Source organism: Canis aureus, chromosome X (genome assembly GCF_053574225.1).
Source record: "Canis aureus isolate CA01 chromosome X, VMU_Caureus_v.1.0, whole genome shotgun sequence".
Lineage (NCBI taxonomy): Eukaryota > Metazoa > Chordata > Mammalia > Carnivora > Canidae > Canis > Canis aureus.
The window spans coordinates 75,470,235-75,493,423 of record NC_135649.1 but is presented as its reverse complement, the minus strand read 5'-3'; the positions used below and the strand labels follow the sequence as shown (position 1 = coordinate 75,493,423).

At 36.5% G+C, this 23,189-nt stretch overlaps 1 protein-coding gene across 9 annotated transcripts in view; it reads right to left on the bottom strand.

The window, feature by feature from the left end:
* ARHGEF9 (Cdc42 guanine nucleotide exchange factor 9) overlaps positions 1 to 23,189 on the bottom strand; it is a 211,907-nt gene that overhangs the window by 62,371 nt on the left and 126,347 nt on the right. For 8 of the 9 annotated variants that reach the window (XM_077889186.1, XM_077889192.1, XM_077889189.1 and 5 more), the window contains 2 exons: positions 19,306 to 19,485; positions 571 to 803 (listed from right to left, as the gene is read on the bottom strand). In XM_077889186.1, the coding sequence (XP_077745312.1) occupies positions 571 to 803; positions 19,306 to 19,485 (413 nt within the window). The remainder of the gene's footprint in view (positions 1 to 570; positions 804 to 19,305; positions 19,486 to 23,189) is intronic. The other variant, XM_077889190.1, reaches the window with a different exon arrangement.

The window sequence follows — 23,189 nt, the reverse complement described above, 5'->3', positions numbered from 1 at the left end:
GGGTTGGTTTTCATAAAAATACTGAACAATTTAAAAAAATTCCAGGAGAAGTTTCAAGTCTGTTTATTCCCTAGTCATGCTTTGAGTATAAAGGGAAGGTACATTTGGGATGATGCAGAGGAGGGTGGAGAAGACTGAAGAATAACAGGGCTATAGCCTTGCAGAAAAAGTCTAAGGTAAATACAAGTTATGTAGGCTGTTATCAGGATATTGAATCTATCAAACAGTGCAGAATAGACAGCTGAAAAATTACTCCATCTGGATTGTTTCACTTAGCTAAACTCAGAACTAAGGACCCAGTTAAGCTCCCTGAAGGCAGGGTGTAAGTTGTGCAGTAATGATGTTGCATAGTGACTTTTTGTGCATAGTGATGCCCAGCTTTATAAGAAACTCTCACAAGCATTCCTTTGCTTTATACACACAATAACCTTGTGAGGTAATCAAAAATATATCACCATCCCATTGTGCAGATAAGTTAACAGAGGCTCAGAAAAGGCTAAAGGACATATATCTTTAATAAAGACCAACATGTAGATGAGGTTCTAACTCCTGTTTCCCTCTATCTTTTACCTATGGTCCTGGGCAGTATACTTGAGGAGTTCAGCCAGTTGTAAGGGATATTTGCAGATCTTCTGTACTGGAGTCAAAAGGAAACCATCGATAGCAATGTCAATCATTTGCTGCAAGAGGCGACAGGCCTCAAAGAAGTGCTGGTAGCGGCTGTCCTTCATAAGTTTGGAGAGTTCCATGCAGGCATCCAGGTGGTTGTTACAATACTCAGAGTATATCCAGAATCCATCTTGCTATGAGCACAGGAAAAATGGAGAGAAAAAAAAAGTCTACTGAGAATTCCAAAAGAAGTTTTGGAGAAATGAAAAAAACAGATCCTCTCCTAATATGGGTAACAATGTCAATTTTCCTAAATCGATTCATGGTTTAATAATAAAATAGAGGAATTATTTGGGAAGTAGACAAACTTTAAACATTTGTATAGAAAAAATACGTAGGAATTGTAATGAAATCCCATAAAAGAAGAGTCATGACGGAACACTGCTCTTGACAAAAGTGAAGACACTACAGTAATAAAATTTTGGCATTGGATTTTATTTTTATTTTTTTAAGTTTTTATTTTAATTCCAGTTGGTTAATATATAGCATTGTATTAGTTTCAGGTGTACAGTATAGCAATTCAACAATTCCAGTTGGTGACCCAGTGCTCATCACAAGTGTACTTCCTAATCCCCACACCTATTTCAACCAATCCACCCACCCACCTCTCTCCTTCGGTAACCATCAATTTGTTCTCTATAGGTAAGAGTCTGTTTTTCAGTTTATCTCTCTCCTTTATTTTTTTTTTCTATTGCTCATTTGTTTTGTTTCTTAAATTTCATATATGAGTGAAATATTGTATTTTGCTTAGCATTGTATCCTCCATCTCTATCCATGTTTTTTAAGTGACAAAATTTCATTATTTTTACAGATAAATAATATTCCAGTGTGTGTCTGTGTATCTGTGTGTATTATACACCACATATTCTCTATTCATTCATCTATTTTTTTAAGATTTTATTTATTTATTCCTGAGAGACACACAGAGAGAGAGAGGCAGAGACATAGGCAGAGGGAGAAGCAGGCTCCATACAGGGAGCCTGATGTGGAAACTCGATCCTGGGACTCCAGGATTACATGCTGAGCTGAAGGCAGACGCTTAACCGCTGAGCCACCCAGGTGTCTCATATCCATTCATCTACTGATGGACATTTGGGATGCTTCCATATCTTGGCTATTGTAAATAATGCTACTATAAATGTAGGGGGTGCATGTATCCTTTTGAATTAATGTTTTTAGAATTTCTGGGCAAATACCTGGTAGTGTGATTACTGGATCATAGGGTAGTTCAATTTTAAATTTTTGAGGAACCTCCATACTGCTTCCACAGTGGCTGCACCAGTTCACATTCCCACCAAAAGTGCAAGAGGGTTACTTTTTCTCAGCATCCTAGCCAGCACCTGTTGTTTCTTGTGTTATTTTAGCCATTCTGATAGAAGTGAGATGGCATCTCATTGTAGTTATGATTTACATTTCCCTGAGGATAAGTGATGTTGAGCATCCTCTCATTTGTCTGTTGGCCATCTGTATGTCTTCTCTGCAGAAATATCTGTTCATGTATTCTGCCCATTTTTAAATTGAATTATTTGGTTTTTGAGGTGATGAGTTGTATCAGTTTTTTATATAATTTGGACATTAACCCTTTATCAGATATGTCATTTGCAAATATCTTCTTCCATTCAGTAGGTTGCCTTTTATTTTGTTGACTATTTTCTTAGCTGTGCAGAAGCTTTTTATTTTGATATAGTCCCAATAGTTTATTTTTGCTTTGTTTCCCTTGCCTCAGGAGACATACTTAGAAAAATGTTACTATGGCTGATGTTGGGGACATTACTGCCTGCCTCTAGGACTTTGATGGATTCCTGTTACACATTTAGGTCCTTTTCTTTAAAATAATAAATTTATTTTTATTGGTGTTCAATTTGTCAACATACAGAATAACACCCAGTGCTCATCCCGTCAAGTGCCCCCCTCAGTGCCCGCCACCCAGTCACTCCCACCCCCCGCCCTTAATCCATTTTTAATTTGTTTTTTTTTTGTGTGTATGGTGTAGAAAGTGGTCTAGTTTCATTGTTTTGCATGTAGTTGACCAGTTTTCCCAAAACCATTTGTTTAAGAGACTTTTTCCCATTAGATATTCTTTCCTGCTTTGTAAAGGTTAACTGAACATATCATTATGGGCTTATTTCTGGGTTTTCTAGTCTGTTCCATTGATCAATGTGTCTATGTTTGTGATAGTGCCACACTATTTTGCTTACTATCATGTTGTGGTATAATGTGTAGTCTGGAATTGTGATAACTCCAGCTTTGCTTTGTTTGTTCAAAATTGCTTTAGCTATTTGAGGTCTTTTTTGGTTCCATATATACTTCAGGCTTTTTTTCTAGTTGAAAGAAAAATGCTATTGGATTTTCATATGGATTGCATTAAATATGTAGATTGCTTTGGGTAGTAGAGACATTTTAACAATAGTCATTCTTCCAACCCATGAGCATGGAATGTTTTTGCATTTCCTTGTGTCATCTTCAATTTCTTTCATTGGTGTTTTATAGTTTTGAAAGTACAGGTCTTTCACCTCTTTGGTTAGGTTTACTCCTATCTATCTAATTTTGGTACAATTATAAATAGGATTTTTAAAAATTTCTCTTTCTGCCTCTTCATTATTAGTATATAAAAATAATAACAGATTTCTGCACATTGATTTTACATTTTGCAACTTCACTGAATTCATTTATAAGTTCTAGCAGGTATTTGGTGGAGTCTTTCAGGTTTTCTATATAGAGTATCATGTTATCTAAAAATAGGGAAAGTTTAACTTCTTCCTTATCTATTTGGAAGCCTTTTATTTCTTTTTGTTGTTTAACTGCTGTAGCTAGGGAATCAGTAATATGTTGAATAAAAGTGGTGAAAGAGCACATCCTTATTTTGTTACTGACCTTAGGAAGAAAGCTCTCAGTTTCTTCCCAGTGAGTATGATGTTGGCTGTGGGTTTTTCAAATGTGGCTTCTATTATGCTGAAATATATTTCCTCTAAACCTACTTTGTTGAAGGCTTTTATCATGACTAGATGTTGTACTTTGTCCAACGCTTTTTCTGCATCTATTGAAATGATCATATGTCTTATTGATCCTTTGTATTACTGATGTGATATATGATGTTGACCGATTTTTGAATATAGAACCACCCTTGCTTTCTGGGAATAAATCCGACTTGATTGTGGTAAATGATTTCTAAAACATTGTTGGATTTGCTTTGCTGATATTTTGTTGAGCATTTTTGCATGTATGTTCATCCGGAATATATTTTTAAAATATTTTATTTATTTATTCATGAGAGAGACATAGAGAGAGAGGCAGGCTTCACGCGGGGAGCCCAAGACAGGACCCCATCCCAGGACTCCAGGATCACACCCTGGGCCGAGGGCAGATGCTCAACCACTGAGTCACCCAGGCGTCCCATGTTTATCAGGAATATTGATTGACCTGTAGTTCTCTCTTTCTCCCTTCTCTCTCTCTGTCTCATCTGGCTAAAGGTTTATCAATTTTGTTGATCTTTTCAAGGAACTAGCTCCTGGTTTCACTGATCTGTTCTACTGATTTTTTTTTTTTTAGTTTCTATACTATCTATTTCTGCTTTCATCTTTATTATTTCCTTACTTCTGCTGGTTTTGGATTTTGTTTGTTCTTTCTTGTCTAGTTATAAAGGAAATGTTCAATTTTTAATGTTTGTGGATCTTGCTCCTGGGCTCCCAGGGAAGCTATACTTTTATCAGGGTCAGAATGACTTCACCAAACTTCAAAGTGTGGGCTCTATATCTGTGCTGAGCACAGACTGTACATCTACTTTGTAGCAAATAACAAAAAAAAAACATTTCAAACTAAAGATAAGAGTAAAAATTTTCTAAGTTCCATTTCCATAGCTCTGAAATCTGCAACCTTGCATATACTAAAAGCATAAGATAACATTTGTAACCTTCTGAAATGTCCTTCATCATGATGATTTGTGACTTAATGTAACAAAAAGCTATATATAACCCTGTATTAAATACTCCTTTTCTGGAGCACTTTCTTCCATATTAAGACTGTGTATTCTGGGCTGCTGTCCTCACTTGAGCTTGAATAACTTTCTATCTTTTTTTTTTAAAGAAATTCTAAGTTTTTTTTCTTCCAAGCTTTTATTTTAATTCCAGTTAGTTAACATACTGTGTAATATTAGCTTCATGAATAAATAGGACTCAGGAATTCATCACTTAAATACAACACCCAATGCTCATCACAAGTGCCCTCCTTAATACCCATCACCCACTTCTCCTCCAGCAACCCTCAGTTTGTCCTCTATAGTTAAAAGAGTCAACTTTATATTTTGCCTCTCTCTTTTCCCCCCTCTGTTCATCTGTTTTGTTCCTTAAATTCCACATATAGGTGAAATCATATGGTATTTGTCTTTGTCTGACTAATTATTTCACATAGAATAATACTCTCTAGCTCCATCCATGTCATTGCAAATGGCAAGATTTCATTCTTTCTTATGGCTGAGTTATCTATCTATCATCTATCTATCTATCTATCTATCTATCTATCTATCATCTCACTTATTTATCCATTCATCAGTCAATGGATATTTAGGCTCTTTCCATAATTTGGCTAGTGGTGATAATGCTGATATAAACATCAGGGACATGTATCTATCTTAATTAGTATTAATGTAAACTTTGGGAAAATACCTAGTAGTACAACTGCTGGATCCTGGGGTAGTTCTATTTTTAACATTGTGAGTAATTTCCATACTGTTTTCCAGAGTGGCTACACCAGTTTGCATTCCCACCAACAGTGTAAGTTTCCCTGTTTCCACACCCTTGATAACATCTGTTATATCTTATGTTGTTTACTTTTAGCTATTCTGGCAGGTGTAAGGTGATATCTCATAGTTTTGATTTATACCTCCCTGATGATGGGAGATGATGAACATCTCTTATCTGCTAGCCATCTGTATGTATTCTTTGGAAAAATGTCTATTCATGTCATCTGCCAATTTTTAACTGGATTAATTTTTTTAGGTATTGAGTTTGATAAGTTCTTTCTAGTTCTTTATAGATTTTTATAAGTTCTTTATAGATAAGATCTTTCATATCAGATCTGTTATTTACAAATATCTTCTCCTATTCCAAAGGTTGCCTTTTAGTTTTGTTGATTGTTTCATTCACTGTTCAGAAGATTTTTATCTTGATAAGGTTTCAAGAGTTCATTTTTGCCTTGGTACCCTTGCCTCCAGAGATGAGTATAGTAACAAGTTGCTTTGGCCAATGACAGAGGTTGCTGCCTGATGGTTTCCTTTCTCACAGTTAGGCCTTTCATCCATTTTGAATTAACTTTAGTGTACGGTGTGAGAAAGTAGTCCAGTTTCATTCTACTGCATGTTGCTGTCCAGTTTTTCCCAACACCATTCGCTGAAGAGAGAGTCTTTTTTTCCATTGGATATTCTTTCCTGCCCTGTTGAAGTTTAGTTGACCATACACTTGTGGGTCCATTTCTGTTTTTATTCAGTTCAATTGATCTGTGTCTTTTTTTGTGCTATCTCTATTCCCTCACTTTCTCTTTTTTGTGCCATCTCTATTCCCTCACTTTCAATGTGCAGGTGTCTTTAGGTCTGAAATCAGTCTTTTTACCTTTTTTCAAATTTTAATTCAATTTGCCAACATACAGTATTACACCCAGTGCTGATCCCATCAACCATCCTCTTTAGTGCCCCTCACCCAGTCCACCAATCCCCCCACCTTCCTCTCCTTCTGAAACCCTTTGTTTCCTAGAGGTAGGAGTCTCTCATGGTTTGTCTTCCTCTCTAATTTTTCACCACTCAGTTTCCATCCTTTCCATTACAGTCCCTTTCACTATTTTGTATATTCCACATATGAGTGAAACCATATAATAATTGTCGTTCTGTGATTGATTTATTTCATCACAATAATAACTGCCAGTTCCACCCATGCTGAAGCAAATGGCAGGTAATCATCCTTCTGATGGGTAATATACCACTGTGTGTGTGTGTGTGTGTGTGTGTGTATCTGAGATACATACATCTTCTTTATCCATTCATCTGGAGAAGGATACGTGGTTACTTCCACAATTTGCCTATTGTGAACATTGCTGCTATAAACATTGGGGTGCAGGTATACTGTCATTTCACTACATCTGTATCTTTGGGGTAAATATCCAGAAGTGTGCTTGCTGGGTCATAGGGTAATTCTACTTTTAACTTCTTCAGGAACCTCCATGCTGTTTTCTGTTGTGGCTGTGCCAGCTTGGATTCTCATCAACAATCAACAATCCACATCCTCTCCAACATTTGTTGTTTCCTGTCTTGTTAATTTTAGCCATTGTCCTTGGGTGTGAGGTGGTATTTCATTGTGGTTTTGATTTGCATTTCCCTGATGGTAAGTGACATGGAGCATTTTTTTTTTTGATGTGTCTGATGGCCATGTATATGTCTTCTTCAGAGAAATGTCTGTTCATGTGTTCTGCAAAATCATGAGTGGATTGTTTGTTTCTTGGGTGTTGAGTGTGATAAGTTCTTTATAGATCTTGGATATTAGCCCTTTATCCGATGTCATTTTCAAATATGTTCTCCCGTTCTATAGGCTGGCTTTTAGTTTTGTTCATTGTTTCCTTTGCTGTGCAGAAGCTTTTTATCCTGAGCGAAGTCCCAATAGTTCATTTTTGTTTTTGTTTGCCTTGCCTTCATAGATGTATCTTGCAAGAAGTTGCTTTGGCCAAGTTAAAAGGATTGTTGCCTGTGTTCTCCTCTAGTATTTTCATGGATTCTTTAGATCTTTCACCCATTTTGAGTTTATCTCTGTGTATGGTGTAAGAGTATGGTCTGGTTTAATTCTTCTGCATGTGGCTGTCCAAATTTCCCAACATCATTTATTGAAGAGACTATTTTTTTCCAGTGGATATTCTTTCCTGCTTTGCTAAAGATGAGTTGACCATAGAGTTGAGGGTCCAATTCTGGGTTCTATATTCTGTTCCATTGATCTATGTGTCTGCTTATGTGCCAGTACCATACTCTCTTGAGCCGGTACCATACTCTCTTGATGATCACAGCTTTGTAATACAGCTTAAAGTCAGGCATTGTGATGCCCCCAGCTTTGATTTTCTTTTTCAACATTCCTCTGGCTATTCAGGGTCTTTACTGGTTCCATATGAATCTTAAGATTATTTGTTCCAACTCAGAAGAAAGTCCACAGTATTTTGATAAGTATTGCACTGAATGTGTAAATTGATCTTGGTGGCATAGATATTTTCACAATACTTATTCTTTCAATCCATGGACATTCAATGTTTTTCTATCTCTTTATGTCATCCTCAATTTCTTTGATAAGTTTGGTACTTTTTAAACTATAGATACTTTACTTCTTTGGTTAGGTTTATTCATAGGTATCTTATGGTTTTGGGTGCAATTTTAAATGCAATTGATTCTCTAATTACTCTTTATTCAGGCTTATTGTTTGTATACAGAAATTCCATTGATTTCTGCGCATTGATTTTGTATTTTGCCATGTTGCTGAATTGCTGTAAGCGTTCTAGCAATATTGGGGTGGAGTTTTTTGGGTTTTCTTGTACAGTATCATGTCATCTGCAAAGAGGGAGAATTTGACTTCTTCCTTTCCAATCTGAATGCCTTTTATTTTGTTGTCTGATTGCTGAGGCTAGAACTTCTAGTACTATGTTGAATAACAGTTGTGAAAGTGGACATCTCTGTCGTGTTCCTGATCTTAGGGGAAAGGCTCTCAGTTTTTTCCTATTGAGAATAATATTTGTTGTGGGATTTTCCTAAATGGCTTTTATGATGTTGAGAAATGTTCCCTCTATCCATACACTCTGAAGAGTTTTAATCAAGAATGGATGCCGTATTTTTTCAAATGCTTTCTCTGCATCTATTGAAAAGATCATATGGTTCTTGTCATTTTTTTTAATTGATGTGATTTATCATGTTGATTATTTTACAAATGTTGAATCACCCTTGCATCCCAGGGATAAATCCTACTTGGTTGTAGTGAATAATCCTCTTAATGTACTATTGGATCCTATTGGCTAGTATCTTGGAGAGAATATTTGCTTCCATGTTCATCAGGGATATTGGTCCGTAATTATCCTTTTTAGTGGGGTCTTTGATTTTGGGATCAAGGTAATGCTGGATTCATAGAATGAGTTTGGAAGTATATCCTCCATTTCTGTCCTTTGAAACAGCTTTAGTAGAATAGGTATTATTTCTTCTTTAAATGGTTGTGAGATTTCCTCTGTGAAGCCATCTGGCCCTGGACTTTTGTGTCTTGTGAGGTTTTTGATGACTGCTTCAAATTCTTCAGTGGTTATTGGCCTGTTCAGGTTTTCCATTTCTTCCTGTTTTTGGTTTGGTAATTTGTAGGTTTCCAGAAATGCATCCATTTCTTCCAAATCTCTCAAATTGCCTAATTTATTGGCATATAATTGTTCATAATACATTTTTAAAAATTGTTTGTATTTCCTTGTTATTGGTTGTGATCTCTCCTCTTTTGTTTGTGATTTTATTAATTTGAGTCTTTTTTTTCTTTTTTAAAGAGCCTGGCTAGAGGTTTATCTATTACATTAATTCTTTCAAAGAACCCCTCCTGGTTTCTTTGATCTTTCTACATTTCTTCTGGTCTGTATTTCATTGAGTTCTAGTCTAATCTTTATTACTTTTCTTCTGCTTAGTTTAGGCTATATTTGCTGTTCTTTCTCCAGTTGCTTTAGGTGCAAGGTTAACTTGTGTATTTCAGATTTTTCCAATTTTTGAGGGAGGCTTGTATTATGATGTATTTCCTTCTTAGGACCGCTTTTGCTGTATCCCAAAGATTTTTAACAGTCATATTATCATTTTCATTAGTTTTAATGAATATTTTAAATTATTCTCTAATTTCCTAGTTGACCCATTCATCCTAAAGTAAGATGCTCATTAACCTCCATGTGTTTGAGCTCCTTCCAAATTTCTTCTTGTCATCGAATTCTAGTTTCAAGGCATTGTGGTTTGAAAATATGCAGGGGATAATCCAAATCTTTAGCTATCGAGACCTGATTTGTGACCCAGTATGTGGTCTATTCTGGGGAAGTTCCATGTGCACTTGAGAAGAATGTGTATTCAGCTGCATTAGGAAGGAATGTCCTGTATGTATCTGTGAAATCTATCTGGCCCAATATATCATTCGAGATCTTGGTTTTTTTGGTGATGTTCTGCTTAGAAGATCTATCCTTTGCTGAGAGTGCCGTGTTGAAGTCTCCTACTATTAATGTATTGTTATCTATGTATCACTTTACTTTCGTTATCAATTGATTGATATAGTTGGCTGCTCCCACATTAAAGGCATAAATATTCATAATTGTTAGGTCTTCTTTTTGGGTAGATCCTTTAAGTATAATATAGTATTCCTCTTCATCTCTTATTACAGACTTTGGTATAAACTCTGATTTATATGATATGAAGATTGCTATCCCAGCTTTCTTTAGAGGACCATTTGAATGGTAAATGGTTCTCCATTCCTTCATTTTCAGGCTGAAGGTGTCCTTAGGTCTAAAATAGACAGTATATATATGGGTCTTGCTTTTTTATCCAGTCTGATACCCTGTGTCTTTTGATTGGATCATTTAGCTCATTCACGTTCAGAGTAACTATTGAAAGATATGATCTTAGTGTCATAGATTACCCATATAGTCCTTGTTTCTGCAGATTGTTTCTTTGGGCTCCCTCCTTCGCTTTCAGGGTCCTCCTTACTAGTTCTTGCAGGGTCGATTTGGTGGTCTCATAGTCATTCACTTTTTGTCTATCCTGGAAGCTCCTTATCTCTCCTTCTATTCTGAATGACAGCCTTGCTGTATAAACTATTCCTTGCTGCATTTTTTCTCATTTAGTACCCTAAATATATCATGCCAGTTCTTTCTGGGTTGTCAGGTCTCTGTGGATAGGCCTGCTGTTAATCTGATATCTCTCCCCATTAAAGTTAAGAATCTCTTGTCTCAAGCTGCTTTTAGGATTGTTTCTTTATCTTTGAAATTTGTAAGCTTCACTATTATATTTTGGGGGTATTGATCATTTTTTCTTTATTTGGGAGAGGTCCTCTATATCTCTTCAATCTGAATGCCTGTTTCTTTCCCCAGATTAGGGATGTTCTCAGTGCGAATTGTTCAAATATACTTTGTGGTCCTCTGTTTCTACATCTTCTAGAATCACAATAAGATGAATATCATTCTTTCTCAAGCTATCATTTATTTCCCACAGCCTCTCCTTGTGTATTCTTGTTTTTCACTTTATTCCTCAGGTTCCTTCCTTTCCATCAATTTGTCTTCTATGTCACTCAGTCTCTCTTCCACTTCATTAACCCTAGCAGTTAGAGCATCCAGTTTAGCCTGCATATCAGCTAAATACTTTTAATTTCAGACTGACTGAATCTCAATTTTGCAGTAAAATAATCTCTAGAGTCCATTACACTTTTTTTTCCAGAGCCACCAGTGATTTTATAATTGTATTTCTGACATCTTACTTAAATCCATATCTAGTAACTCTGTGGTAGAGAGTATTACTTGTAGTTCTTTCTTTTGTGGTGAATTCTTCCTTCTAGTCTTTTTGTCCTATGCAGAATGGCTATATGAGTGAGCAGAGTCAAAAACATCAGCCACAACCTAAGTAAAATACACCTTGATCTTTCCAAAGAGGTCAGAGATCAGGAAATAAAAGAAAAATAAAAACAGGGCAAAAAATTTCAAAAAGACCACTAAAGTGAAAAACATGTTTTAAAAATAGTAAAAAAAAAATTGTTTTTAATGTGGAGAGAGAATATCGTCTCATAGAGTAGACCTAGAGGGTGATCCTCCTTGTTCTGTGTATATTTTGTTCTGTATGTTAGAAGGTGCTAAATTCCAAATTTAAATAACCAGCAAAACTTATATAGCGACCCAACATCAACCACAAAAACGGAAAGAAGATAAACGGGGGTGGGGGGGTAGAATGGGAAGGAAGAGAGAATATAATCTCACAGAATGGACCAACATGGTGATCCACTTGTTTTTGAGTGCACTTTGGTCTGTATGCTAGAAGGTACTAACTTCCACAATTATAGAACAAAAGAAGAAGAAACAAAAAAAAATTCCACAACTTACATACCTAACAAAATTAAATTGAATGTGTTGAAAGGAATCTAAAAATGAAGACCATATCTAAGGCATGTATTTGTAGAAATATGAAAGTCAAAAAGGAAAAAAAAAACAACCTAAAAACAAATAGTTGGTAAAATATTGTAGTTAAGGCAGGAAAAGATAAAAATATTGGAAACTTTTAATCTGAAAGATAAATGAATCATAAGGAAAAGATTGTGAGTTCTATATACTATTTTCCCTCAGTCCTGGAGATTTCCAATGCTACTTTGTCAGTAAACTTGGTCTTCCCTTGTTCTCCCATTTGTTCTTCTAGGGGAGGTGCCTGCTGTGCTGATTCTCAGGTGTCTGTGCCTGGATAGAGATGCCTCACTCCTTACTGGGTGGCCAGGCTGTGTGGAGCTGTTAGTCCTGTGAGACCTTTGTTCCCTAGAGGCCACACATCTCAGGTGAAAGGCTAAAAGAAAAAAAAATTGCAGCTGCCAGATCTCCAGCCCTCGAGCCAAGACCTCCCCATGTGTACCCAATCATAGTCTCTCAGTGCACACTGACCTATATGCCTCTGGGGATAGGCACAAGAGGCACTGATTTGTACAAATGTTGGGCGCCTAGCAGCAGCAGAGCTTTCACCATTTTGAGTCCTCCCTGGTTCCACCTGTCTCAGAGGCAAGGGAAGATAGCCAGCTTTGTCTGTTCAGTGCCCTAGAACCAAGATCCCTGCACCTCTAGACTTGTGCTCTGGGTATCTGTCTCTCCTGAAAGGAACCAAGGATAGCCTGCTTCTGTCTGTTGCCAGGCTCTGGGGTAAATAGAGTTTAGGTGCTAGCCTATGTAATTGGTGCACCTCTCCCAGATACCCCAGAAGAGTTGTGGTATTCCAGCCCTTTACTGCAATTGGACTGTGGTTTGTGGTGAACTTTCTCCCTGGTGCCCCTATTCTTACTGTGTGTCTGGGAATACTGAGACTTCACTGCCTCTCCTGCGGTTCTGTTCTATTTCCTCACTGAGGACTTTTCAGTCGAGGAAGACTGTTTTAAGGGCAGATTTGTAAGGTTCCTGATTGCAGCACAGCTTTCCTGCCATGGCTTTCCTTGACTCCCTCCCCCACCATTTATCTTCCTCTTTCCACTCTCCTACCTTGCCAGAAGTGATCACTTTTCTCTATGTAGCATTCTGGCTATTCTCTCTTTACATCTTAGGTTGAATTCATAGGTGTTCAAGATGTTTTGAAAGTTATCTAGGTAAGTTTGGGGGACCAGATGAATCGAGGACCTCTACTCTTCTGCCATCATGCCTTGCTCCTGAAATGAGTCTTTTGTAGGCAACATATAGCTGGGTCTTTTATTCTTTATCTATTCTGTCACCCTATCTTTTGACTGGAACATTTAGTCCTTTATATTCAAAGTAAATATTGATAGATATGTATTTACTGACATTTTGTTATCTGTTTAACTTTGTAATTTTTCTCTTATTATTTCTTCTTCTCTCTACCATGGTTTATTGGCTTTCTTTAGTAATATACTTGGATCCTTACTCTATTATTTGCATTTCTTTTATGTTTTTTTTGATTTGTGATTACCATTTGGTTTATATAAACACCTTCTGCATATAGCAGTCTATATTAAGCTGATGGTCACTTGATTTTGAACTCATTCTTTCCTTCTCTCTCCTTCACATTGCAGATATTTGGTATTATATTTTATATCCTTCTATTTTGTGCTTCTCTTGATCGATTTTACTTAATTTTTTTTTGCCTTTGAGTTTCCTGTTTTTCATACCCTTACTTATTGATTCTTGGTTTCAACTTACAGAATGTTCCTTAACATTTTTTTGTAGGACTGATTTAGTGGTCATGAATTCTTTTAACCTTTGTTTATCTGGGAAACTCTATCTCTTCTATTCTGAATGACAGCCTTGCTGGATAAAGTATTCTTGGCTGCAGATATTTTTCTTTCAGTACTTTGAATATTTAGACCACTTTCTTCTGGTCTACAAAGTTTCTGCTGAAAAATCCTCTGACTGGTTTATGGGTTTTTCTTTGTATCCAGCCTTCTTCTTTTCCTTGAAACATTTAAAATTCTTTGTTACTATTTTTTTTTGCCAAATTTATTACTATGTGTCTTGGTGTTGACCTCCTTGAGTTGAATTTGTCAGGGCAATCTCTGTGCCTCCTGGATCGCTCTTTCCCTCCCCAGATTCAAGAATTTTCCAGTTATTATTTCTTCAAATACATTTTCTGCCCCACCCCTTCTCTCTCTTCTTCTGGGATCCCTATAATGCAATGTTATTACATTTGATGGAGTCACTGAGTTCTCTAAAGCCTATTCTAATTATGCAGTGTTTGTTTGTCTCTCACCTTCTCAGGACAAGCAACGTAATTTTAAAAAGAGCAAAATAGTATATTAAAAGTATGAAACACTATGATTATATGGGATTTATCCCAATCCAATTCACTACATTAACATATTAGAAATGGGTAGGAAATATCAGAAAGGGAGACAGAACATAAAGACTCCTAACTCTGGGAAACGAACTAGGGGTGGTGGAAGGGGAGGAGGGCGGGGGCTGGGGGTGAATGGGTGACGGGCACTGAGGGGGGCACTTGATGGGATGAGCACTGGGTGTTATTCTGTATGTTGGCAAATTGAGCACCAATAAAAAATAAATTTATTATTTAAAAAATATTAAAATGAAAAGTCATACAATCATTTCAGTAGATACACAAGCATTTGAAAAAAAATCATATATGATAAAAAACCACCAGTAAATTATGATTAGAAGGAAATGTTCCCAATATGATAAAGGCCAACTATGAAAATCCTAAAGCTAATATCATTCTCAAGGCTGAAATATGGAATGCTTGCCCGTAAGATCAAGTACAGAACAAAAGATGCTTGCTTTTTACCATTTGACCAGTGCAATAAGACGTGAAAAGGAAAGAGAAGGCATATAGATTGTATATGAAGAAATAAAAACTAATGTAGCATTGTGTGTCAACGATTCTTAAAAATTAAAAAAAAAACAAGCAAAGTGGAGAAATAAACTGTCTGTTCAGAAATAACATATGATTATAAGTATATAGAATCCTAAGGAATCTACAAAAAATATTATAACCAATTATTAAATTCAGTAATGTGTCAGGATTCAACATCAATACACAAGAATCAATTGTATTTAGCTATCACAGCAACAAACTATAGGAAATTGAAATAAAAATACATTTATATTAGCAGCAAAAAAACCCACCTAGAAATAATTTTTAAAAAATAACGGCAAGATTTATACAATGAAGACTAGAAATAATGCTAGAAGAAATTGTAGAAAACTTAGATATTTGGTCATAGAGCTGAAAGTCTATAAATTTTCCGAAAATTGGTCTACAGATTTAATTCTATCCTAATCAAAATGGCAGCAGTGTTTTTTTTTTTTTTTTTGCTTGTTTGTTTTTTGGTAGAACTTAACAAGCTGATTCCCCCCACCTCAGTTTTACTGAGAAAAAATGGACATACATCACTGTAATAGTTTAAGGTATACACCATGATGGTTTGATTTATATATGTTGTGAAATGACTCTATAATAGGATAACATCCATCACCTCCTATAGTTACAATAAAGATAAGAGAACAAGGTGCCTAGGTGGCTCAGTCGGTTAAGTGTCTGACTCTTGACCTCAGCTCAGATCTCGATCTCAGGCTCATGTGTTCAAGTCCCACATCAGGCTCCACAATGTGGAGCCTACTTAAAAAAAAGAAGAGAAAATATTACAACCTTTGATGGGATGAATTTATATAGAAATACAAATCACCTATAATAGCCAAAATTATTTTGAAGAAGAATGAATTTGGAGCACTTAAACTACCTGCTTTCAAGACTTGCTATGAAGCTACATTAATCAAGGCAACATGAGAAAAAAATTTTTTTTTTACCTATGTATGGTGATAGATGCTAGCTGGCTGGCCTTATTGTGATCATATTTTTCGTAATCATTTTGCAATATATGCAAATATCAAATCATTATGTTGTACACCTGAAACTAATGTTATATGTCAATTATATCTCAATAAAAATAGCAACAAGAAATAACAGTATGGTATTTGAATATGAATACCCACATATGTCACTGGAACACAATAATGTCCCTAAAAATAAACACCCACATATATGATTGACTTTTGATCAACGTGTCCAAGTAATTCAATGTAGGAGCTAAGTTTTTTCATAAGTGGTGCTGGAACAACTAGATATACGTATGAAAACAAATTAACTGTGACTCCTATATTGTACCATATATAAAAATTACCTGAAAATAAAATCATAGACCTATATAGTAAACAAAACTACACAATTTCTATAACAAAACAGGATAAAATCTGGTGACCTTGGGTTAGGCAAAATTTTCTTAAATAAGACCCAAAACACATGAACCATTAAAGAAAAAAATGATAAATTGAATTTTAACAAAATTAAAAGTTTATGCTATTCAAAGACAGTGTTAAGAAAATTAAAGGCTAAGCCACAAACTGGGAGAAAAATCTTTGCAAATCACATATCTGACCAATAACTTAGGAATGACAAATTAAAAATTTCTCAAAACTGAACAATAAGAAAATAAACAATCTACTTAGAAGTGGAAAAAAGACATGAACAGACATTTCACCAAAGATTTTATACAGATGGCAATTAAGTACATGAAAAAATGCTCAACATTATTGGCCATTAGGGAAATACAAATTAAAATTACAAGGAAATACCACTACATGCCTATTAGAATGGCAAAAAACAAAAACAAAAACAAAGAAACAAACAAACTACCATGAAACTATTACCATGTAGTAATACCCCAGATGGAAACAACCTAGTAAACAACCCAGATATCTTGGAATGCACTAGTGAATGGGTGATATATTCATAAAATGGAATATTACTAAGTAATAAAAAAGAACCAACTACTGATACATAGAACACCATGGATGATATATCAAAGGCATTTTGTTAAGTAAAAGAAGCTAAATACAAAGACTATTACTATATTACTCCATTTATATGACACTGCAGAAAAAGTAAAATTATGGTAAAATTATTATGGCCCTCAGTATTTAGCAAGGGCCAGGAGTGAGAGCAGGGATCGGCTTCAGAGGGAGAATAAGAAAACCTATTGAAATGATAGAAATATTATGTATCTTGATTATATGGTAGTTATACAACTATATACATTTGTTAAAATTCATCAAATTATAAACTAAAAATTGGTCAATCTTACTGTATGTAAATTACACCTAAACAAAGCTGAGAAAAATGACATTGTAGAACTGAATAAGAAAAGGGTAAACCATCAAATTTTTTAAAAAGGCAAAATAACATGTAAAAAAATGATAATGTACCATGATTAGGTAGGCTTTATTCCAGCAATATAATGCTCATTTAACATAAAAAATTAATGCAAATTTGCAACTTTAATAGATTAAGAGGTAAAAAAGCATGTGATCATTTCAACAGATCAATGGTACTTTTTGTCCCCCAGGGGACATTTGATATTGTCTGGAGACATTTTTGGTTGTCACAATTCAGTGGTATTGGGGTACTACAGGCCTTCAGTGGGTAGAGTACATGAATGCTGTTAAACACACTATCATGCACAAGGCAGAGAACCACTATTCTATATTCTACTTTCCCAATAATTATTGTGTTTATGATATCGATACATATTGCTATAAGTTACATACATCTAGTCTATTGTTTGTTACTATAACTACATATATCTAGTCTGTTGCTTCTTGCAACACAATACCCCATAGTAAGCATCCTCTATATGTTTCTTATTCATCCCCTGGTGGTAAATACCTAAATTGCTTCTAATTGCACTCCACCACATACAAGATTACTATGCAATTAACAGCCTTGCAAATGTTCCCTCATGAACCTCTGTATGGAAACACTATGTCATACATATGTTTAGCTTTGATAAATATCGCCCAGGTGCTTTCTGAAATGGCTGAACCGTTTTAAACACTGTGCAGAAAAAGCTAATTTATTAGGCCTAAGACTACTATTCTTAGAAAGACCTGCTTGGAAGGTTGGTTGTTAGCTGGTATCTTTGAACTTGGATCTCAGGAGGGTTCTTACATTCCCTGACAAGACTGGTTCACTGTGTCTACAAAGTTTGTATACACAATGTGGTTTATGCTGAACACCTGCTTCCCTTCCGGGAGTCTGGAACTTTGGTATATTCTAGGCAGAGCATGCCTACATGACCGGTCCCCCATAAAAAACTTGGTTACTAATTCCCTAATGAGTTTCTCTGATAGAAAACATTTCACAGGTGTTGTTACAACTCATTGCAAGGGGAACTGAATGTATCTTATGTGACTTCACAGGGAAAGGTGTCTTGGAAGCTTATCCCTAGTTTCCTTCAGACTTTTCACCATGTGTCTTTTCCTTTTGCTGATTTTGCTTTGCATCCTTTAGCTATAATAAATCATAGCCATGAGTATGACTATATGCTGATTCCTATGAGTCCTTCTAGGTAATCACCTAATGTAAGAGTGGTCTTAGGGACAGTCCCCCAACAAATATCCCTTATGGGGAATTTGCAAAAAGATTTACTTCTGGGCAGCCCGGTGGCTCAGTGGTTTAGCGACGCCTTCAGCCCAGGGTATGATCCTGGAGACCCACGATTGAGTCCCACGTCGGGCTCCCTGCATGGAGCCTGTTTCTCCCTCTGCCTGTGTCTGTGCCTCTCTCACTGTGTGTGTCTTTCATGAATAAATAAATAAAACCTTTAAAAAAAGATTTACTCCTAAGTTGCACCTTTTCTGTGTCATTTGAATTTCGTATCATGAGCACATATTACCTTTACATACTTTATACAAAGGAGGAGAAGAGTTGTCAGAACAACTAACTCATCTGGGAATGAGACCCAAAAGATAGAGAACCACAGAAGTATACAATGAAACCTTCTTGTATTCCAGATAAGGAAGCACAAAAAAGGTAAGGGATTTACCCAAAATTACCTAAACAATCATTACAGACACAGGACTCAAATCCTTGCTTGGCTATTTCCTAGTGTTCCTTCCTCTAGGTCACAAGGTCCCTTTTCCTACATTTGTCACTTGTCACTTCCTCTACCTTATTGCTCTCTTCTAAATGCCTTGAAGGGGCCTACTTTCATGCTGACTACATTTCGTAGATTCTTAGATTTTTCCATGCAGTGAATATGTTCAGAGCCTTTTGCAAAACAATGGTTCCTAGAGAAACTGAACCCAACAGGTACAGAAAAAAGAAAATGAAGAAAACCCTACTGGTAGCTTTCTTGAAGGAGAGAAAAAAGGGAAGACAATGGTAAAGAAAGAGTCCTAGGCCAAATCACAGTACCCTTCCTAATTTCTCATACCTTGGCAAGGAGGTTTCATCAGGGTTATAGGAATCTATTCCTCCACCACAGGACAAAAAACTGGGCGGGACCAGACAGTTCAAACACTCCTTCCATTTTTTCCCTAACTCCTCTCAAAACCCTTCCCAAGGGGGAAGATGCTTACGTGCTCCAGGAAGCAGGGTCCTATCTCACTGAGGTGGGGATCATCATTGTTGTACTGTTTTTCCAGGTCTCTTACGAAGCCCATCTGAAACCTATAGATGTCTTCAATGTTTCCAAAGATCACCTTCAGTTGCTCATCACTGAACATGTCCCTTCTCTTCCGGCATTGCTTCAGGTAGCCCTGCACACAAAGGTAAAGTCCAGGATGAGGATGTTCCTGACTCCATGAGGGCTTTATCATTTATTAAGCCCTAAGAAAGTTCATTAATATTTTATGAAATAGGAAATAATCACTTCCATTTTTCATATAAGAAAATTAAGGTTGAAAGAAGTAAGTCACTCTACCAGTGAGTAATTAGGAAAGCTGGATCATAAGCAAAGTTCTTGAGATGCAGAATCCAGAGTATAAAGCTTTCCCCAGCATTCTCTGTGAAAAAGAACGCAAAAGTCATAGGGCCCTTTCTCAGAAGCTGATTAAGCACAAGCATTTTTACTCCTTTTAGTCAATATTTATTTAGCTGGATCCATTCACAATCTCAAAAGTTCCCATTTCTTATAGGACCAATCCAAAATGTATTAATAACATTGACAACAATTTGGAAACAAACCAAGTCAGGAAAAATTCCCAAAAGGGAATATGAATTAATGAAGCCTAAAAATTCCTTAAAGACAATGTCTTAACCATATAAGATAGCTGACTGCAAAGACCATTTGGATAAGCTTGGCCAACAAGTCCACAAATGCCCAGGCATGGTGTTTTTAACATAGTGCTCAGGACACATTCATGAATAAACAGATGAATTAATACAGCTAGTCACTGATGAAAGAGTAGAATCAATGAAACATATTCTTGATCTGATATGAGACGACTAAGATTATATAACCAGACTCAGGGCACACTGTAAGTCAGGGAAAGAAGAAAGGAAAGGAAGGGAAGGAAGGAAAGAAAAAAAGGGAAGGGAGGGAAAGAAAGGAAGGAAGGAAAGAAGAAAGAAAGAGAAAAGAGGAGAAAGAGAGAAAGAAAGATACAGACAGAAAGAGAAAAAGAGAAAGAGAGAAAGAGAGACAGAAAGACCAGCCATCATCATTCCATTCTGAACCAACTGATATAAAGTTTTAATGGCGACCGTATTCATTAGAAATCATTAGCACATGACAATATTCTTGGTAAGACTAAATTATGGTTGTTTGCTTTCATCTAAAAGTGAAATATAATTTTTGTAACACCTTAAGTGTTGAGGCCTTAATAAGTAACATTGTAGTGATAGGTTAACAACTGTCTATTCCTCCACTTGGTCTCCTCTTAATATAGCTTCCAATGGAACCATTACTCTAGGCATCGTCATCCCTTGCTTCAAAGCCATTTATCAACACCTAGCAAAATCTCCCTTCTCACCCTCCAGTTCAGCCATCAAATACTAAGTGTCTTTCAACAATGTGTAAATTAATAGTCTGTGCCTGCATTGGCATTTAACTAATGACTAATGTTTTCTTTGATTGACATGCTCAAGATGTCCTATATTCATTCATATCCAATTCCTGACCAGGAAGAAGATGCCTTCTATTTCCAGAATACCCTAAATGATACTCCCTTTACTGCAGTAGCTCCCCAAATTCTGCCTCCCTAGAAAGCATTCATTGACTAAGGATAGAAGAATAAACTCCCTGCCTAATATGTAACTCCCAGGGTTTCCATGCTTCTGTCTCCATACTCCATCTCTCTTTCTCTCTCTCACCCTATCACCTTTAGAAGTGTATCAGCTATAGTGGAGAAGGGAACATATAATCTAGCAGGAACATTTCTATCTTGACACTAGGCGAAGAGAGATAGATTTCCTAATCCCACTCCCAATTTTCCTCCCTAAAATAAGCCTGTGAGCACAGCTGGAAAAAAAATTGGTAACAATGTCACATCAGCACGTCATTTCTGGATAAGCAGTAGGTATTGGTTGGTAACCACATTGGAAGACATAAGAAGCCAGGCTGGAGAGCTCATTCAATCCCTGAGAAGTCAGTTCAAAAAATACTTAGTTTTGTTCACTGCTCCTATTTGAGAGATCTCAGGGAAATAACAAATTAGCATCACATCCCCAAAGTATAGGAGGGATGTTAGAGCTCAGCATTGCTATGGAATATAACAGAAATGAAGAAGAAAGAAAAGAGTGGGTTCTGGTAAAGAAAGAACTCATAGAGATGTCAGTGCAGCTTCCTAATTCCCTAAATATGCTGTTTATTGCCATTATCAAGAACATCATTTTCTTTCTCTTAGAGTATATGTGTTGTAGCAAGGGAATATGAGCGATATATGAGGAGAAATGTAACTGTCCATAGGACGGGGAGACCCTACAATATTCTGTCAACTGTTTTTCTTAAAAGCTAATTTAATAGCTTTAAATATGATGATAAAAGTCTCTTCAACAAACAGTGTTGGGAAAATTGGACACGCAGAAGAATGAAACTGGACCACTTTCTTATACCAGACACAAAAATAAATTCAAAATGGATGAAAGAATGGTGCTGGGAAAATTGGACATCCACAAGCAGAAGAATGAAAGTAGACCATTCTCTTATGTCATACACAAAGAGAAACTCAAAATGGATGAAAGATATAAATGTGATACAAGATTCCATCAAAATCCCAGAGGAGAACACAGGCAACACCCTTTTTGAACTCGGCCACAGTAACTTCTTGCAAGATACATCTAGGATGGTGAGGGAAACAAAAGGAAAAATGAATTATTGGGACTTCATCAAGATAAGAAGCTTCTGCACAGCAAAAGAAACAGTCAACAAAACTAAAAGACAACCTACAGAATGGGAGAAGATAATTGCAAAGGAACTATCAAATAAAGGGCGATTATCCAAGATCTATAAAGAACTTATTAAACTCAACAGCAAAGAAACAAACAATCCAATCATGAAATGGGCAAAAGTCATGAACAGAAATTTCACAGAGGAAGGCATAGATATGGCCAACAAGCACATGAGAAAATGCTACGCATCACTGGCCCTCAGGGAACTACAAATCAAAACCACAATGAGATACCACCTCACACCAGTGAAAATGGGGAAAATTAACAAGGCAGGAAACCACAAATGTTGGAGAGGATGTGGAGAAAGGGGAACCCTCTTGCACTGTTGGTGCAAATGTGAACTGATGCAGCCACTCTGGAAAACTGTGTGGAGGTTCCTCAGAGTTAAAAATAGATCTGCCGAAGGACCCAGCAATTGCACTGCTTGGGATTTACCCCAAAGATACAGATGCAGTGAAACGCCAGAACACCTGCACCCCGATGTTTCTAGCAGCAATGTCCACAACAGCCAAACTGTGGAAGGAGCCTCGGTGTCCATCAAAAGATGAATGGATAAAGAAGTTGTGGTCTATGTATACAATGGAATATTACTCAGCCATTAGAAATGACAAATACCCACCATTTGTTTTGATGTGGATGGAACTGGAGGTATTATGCTGAGTGAAATAAGTCAATCGGAGAAGGACAAACATTATATGGTCTCATTCATTTGGGGAATATAAAAATTAGTGAAAGGGAATAAAGGGAAAGGAGAGAAAATGAGTGAAAATATCAGTGAGGGTGACAAAACATGAGAGACACCTAACTCTGGGAAATGAACAAGGGTTAGTGGAAAGGGAGGTGGGCCGGGGGTTGGGGTGACTGGGTGATGAGCACTGAGGGGGGCACTTGGCAGGATGAGCACTGGGTGTTATGCTATATGTTGGCAAATTGAACTCCAATAAAAAATTTTTTTAAATGGATGAAAGACCTGAATGTGAGACAGGAATCCATCAAAATCCTAGAGGAGAACACAAGCAGCAATCTCTTTGACCTCAGTCACAGCAACACCTCTCTAGACATGTCTCCAGAG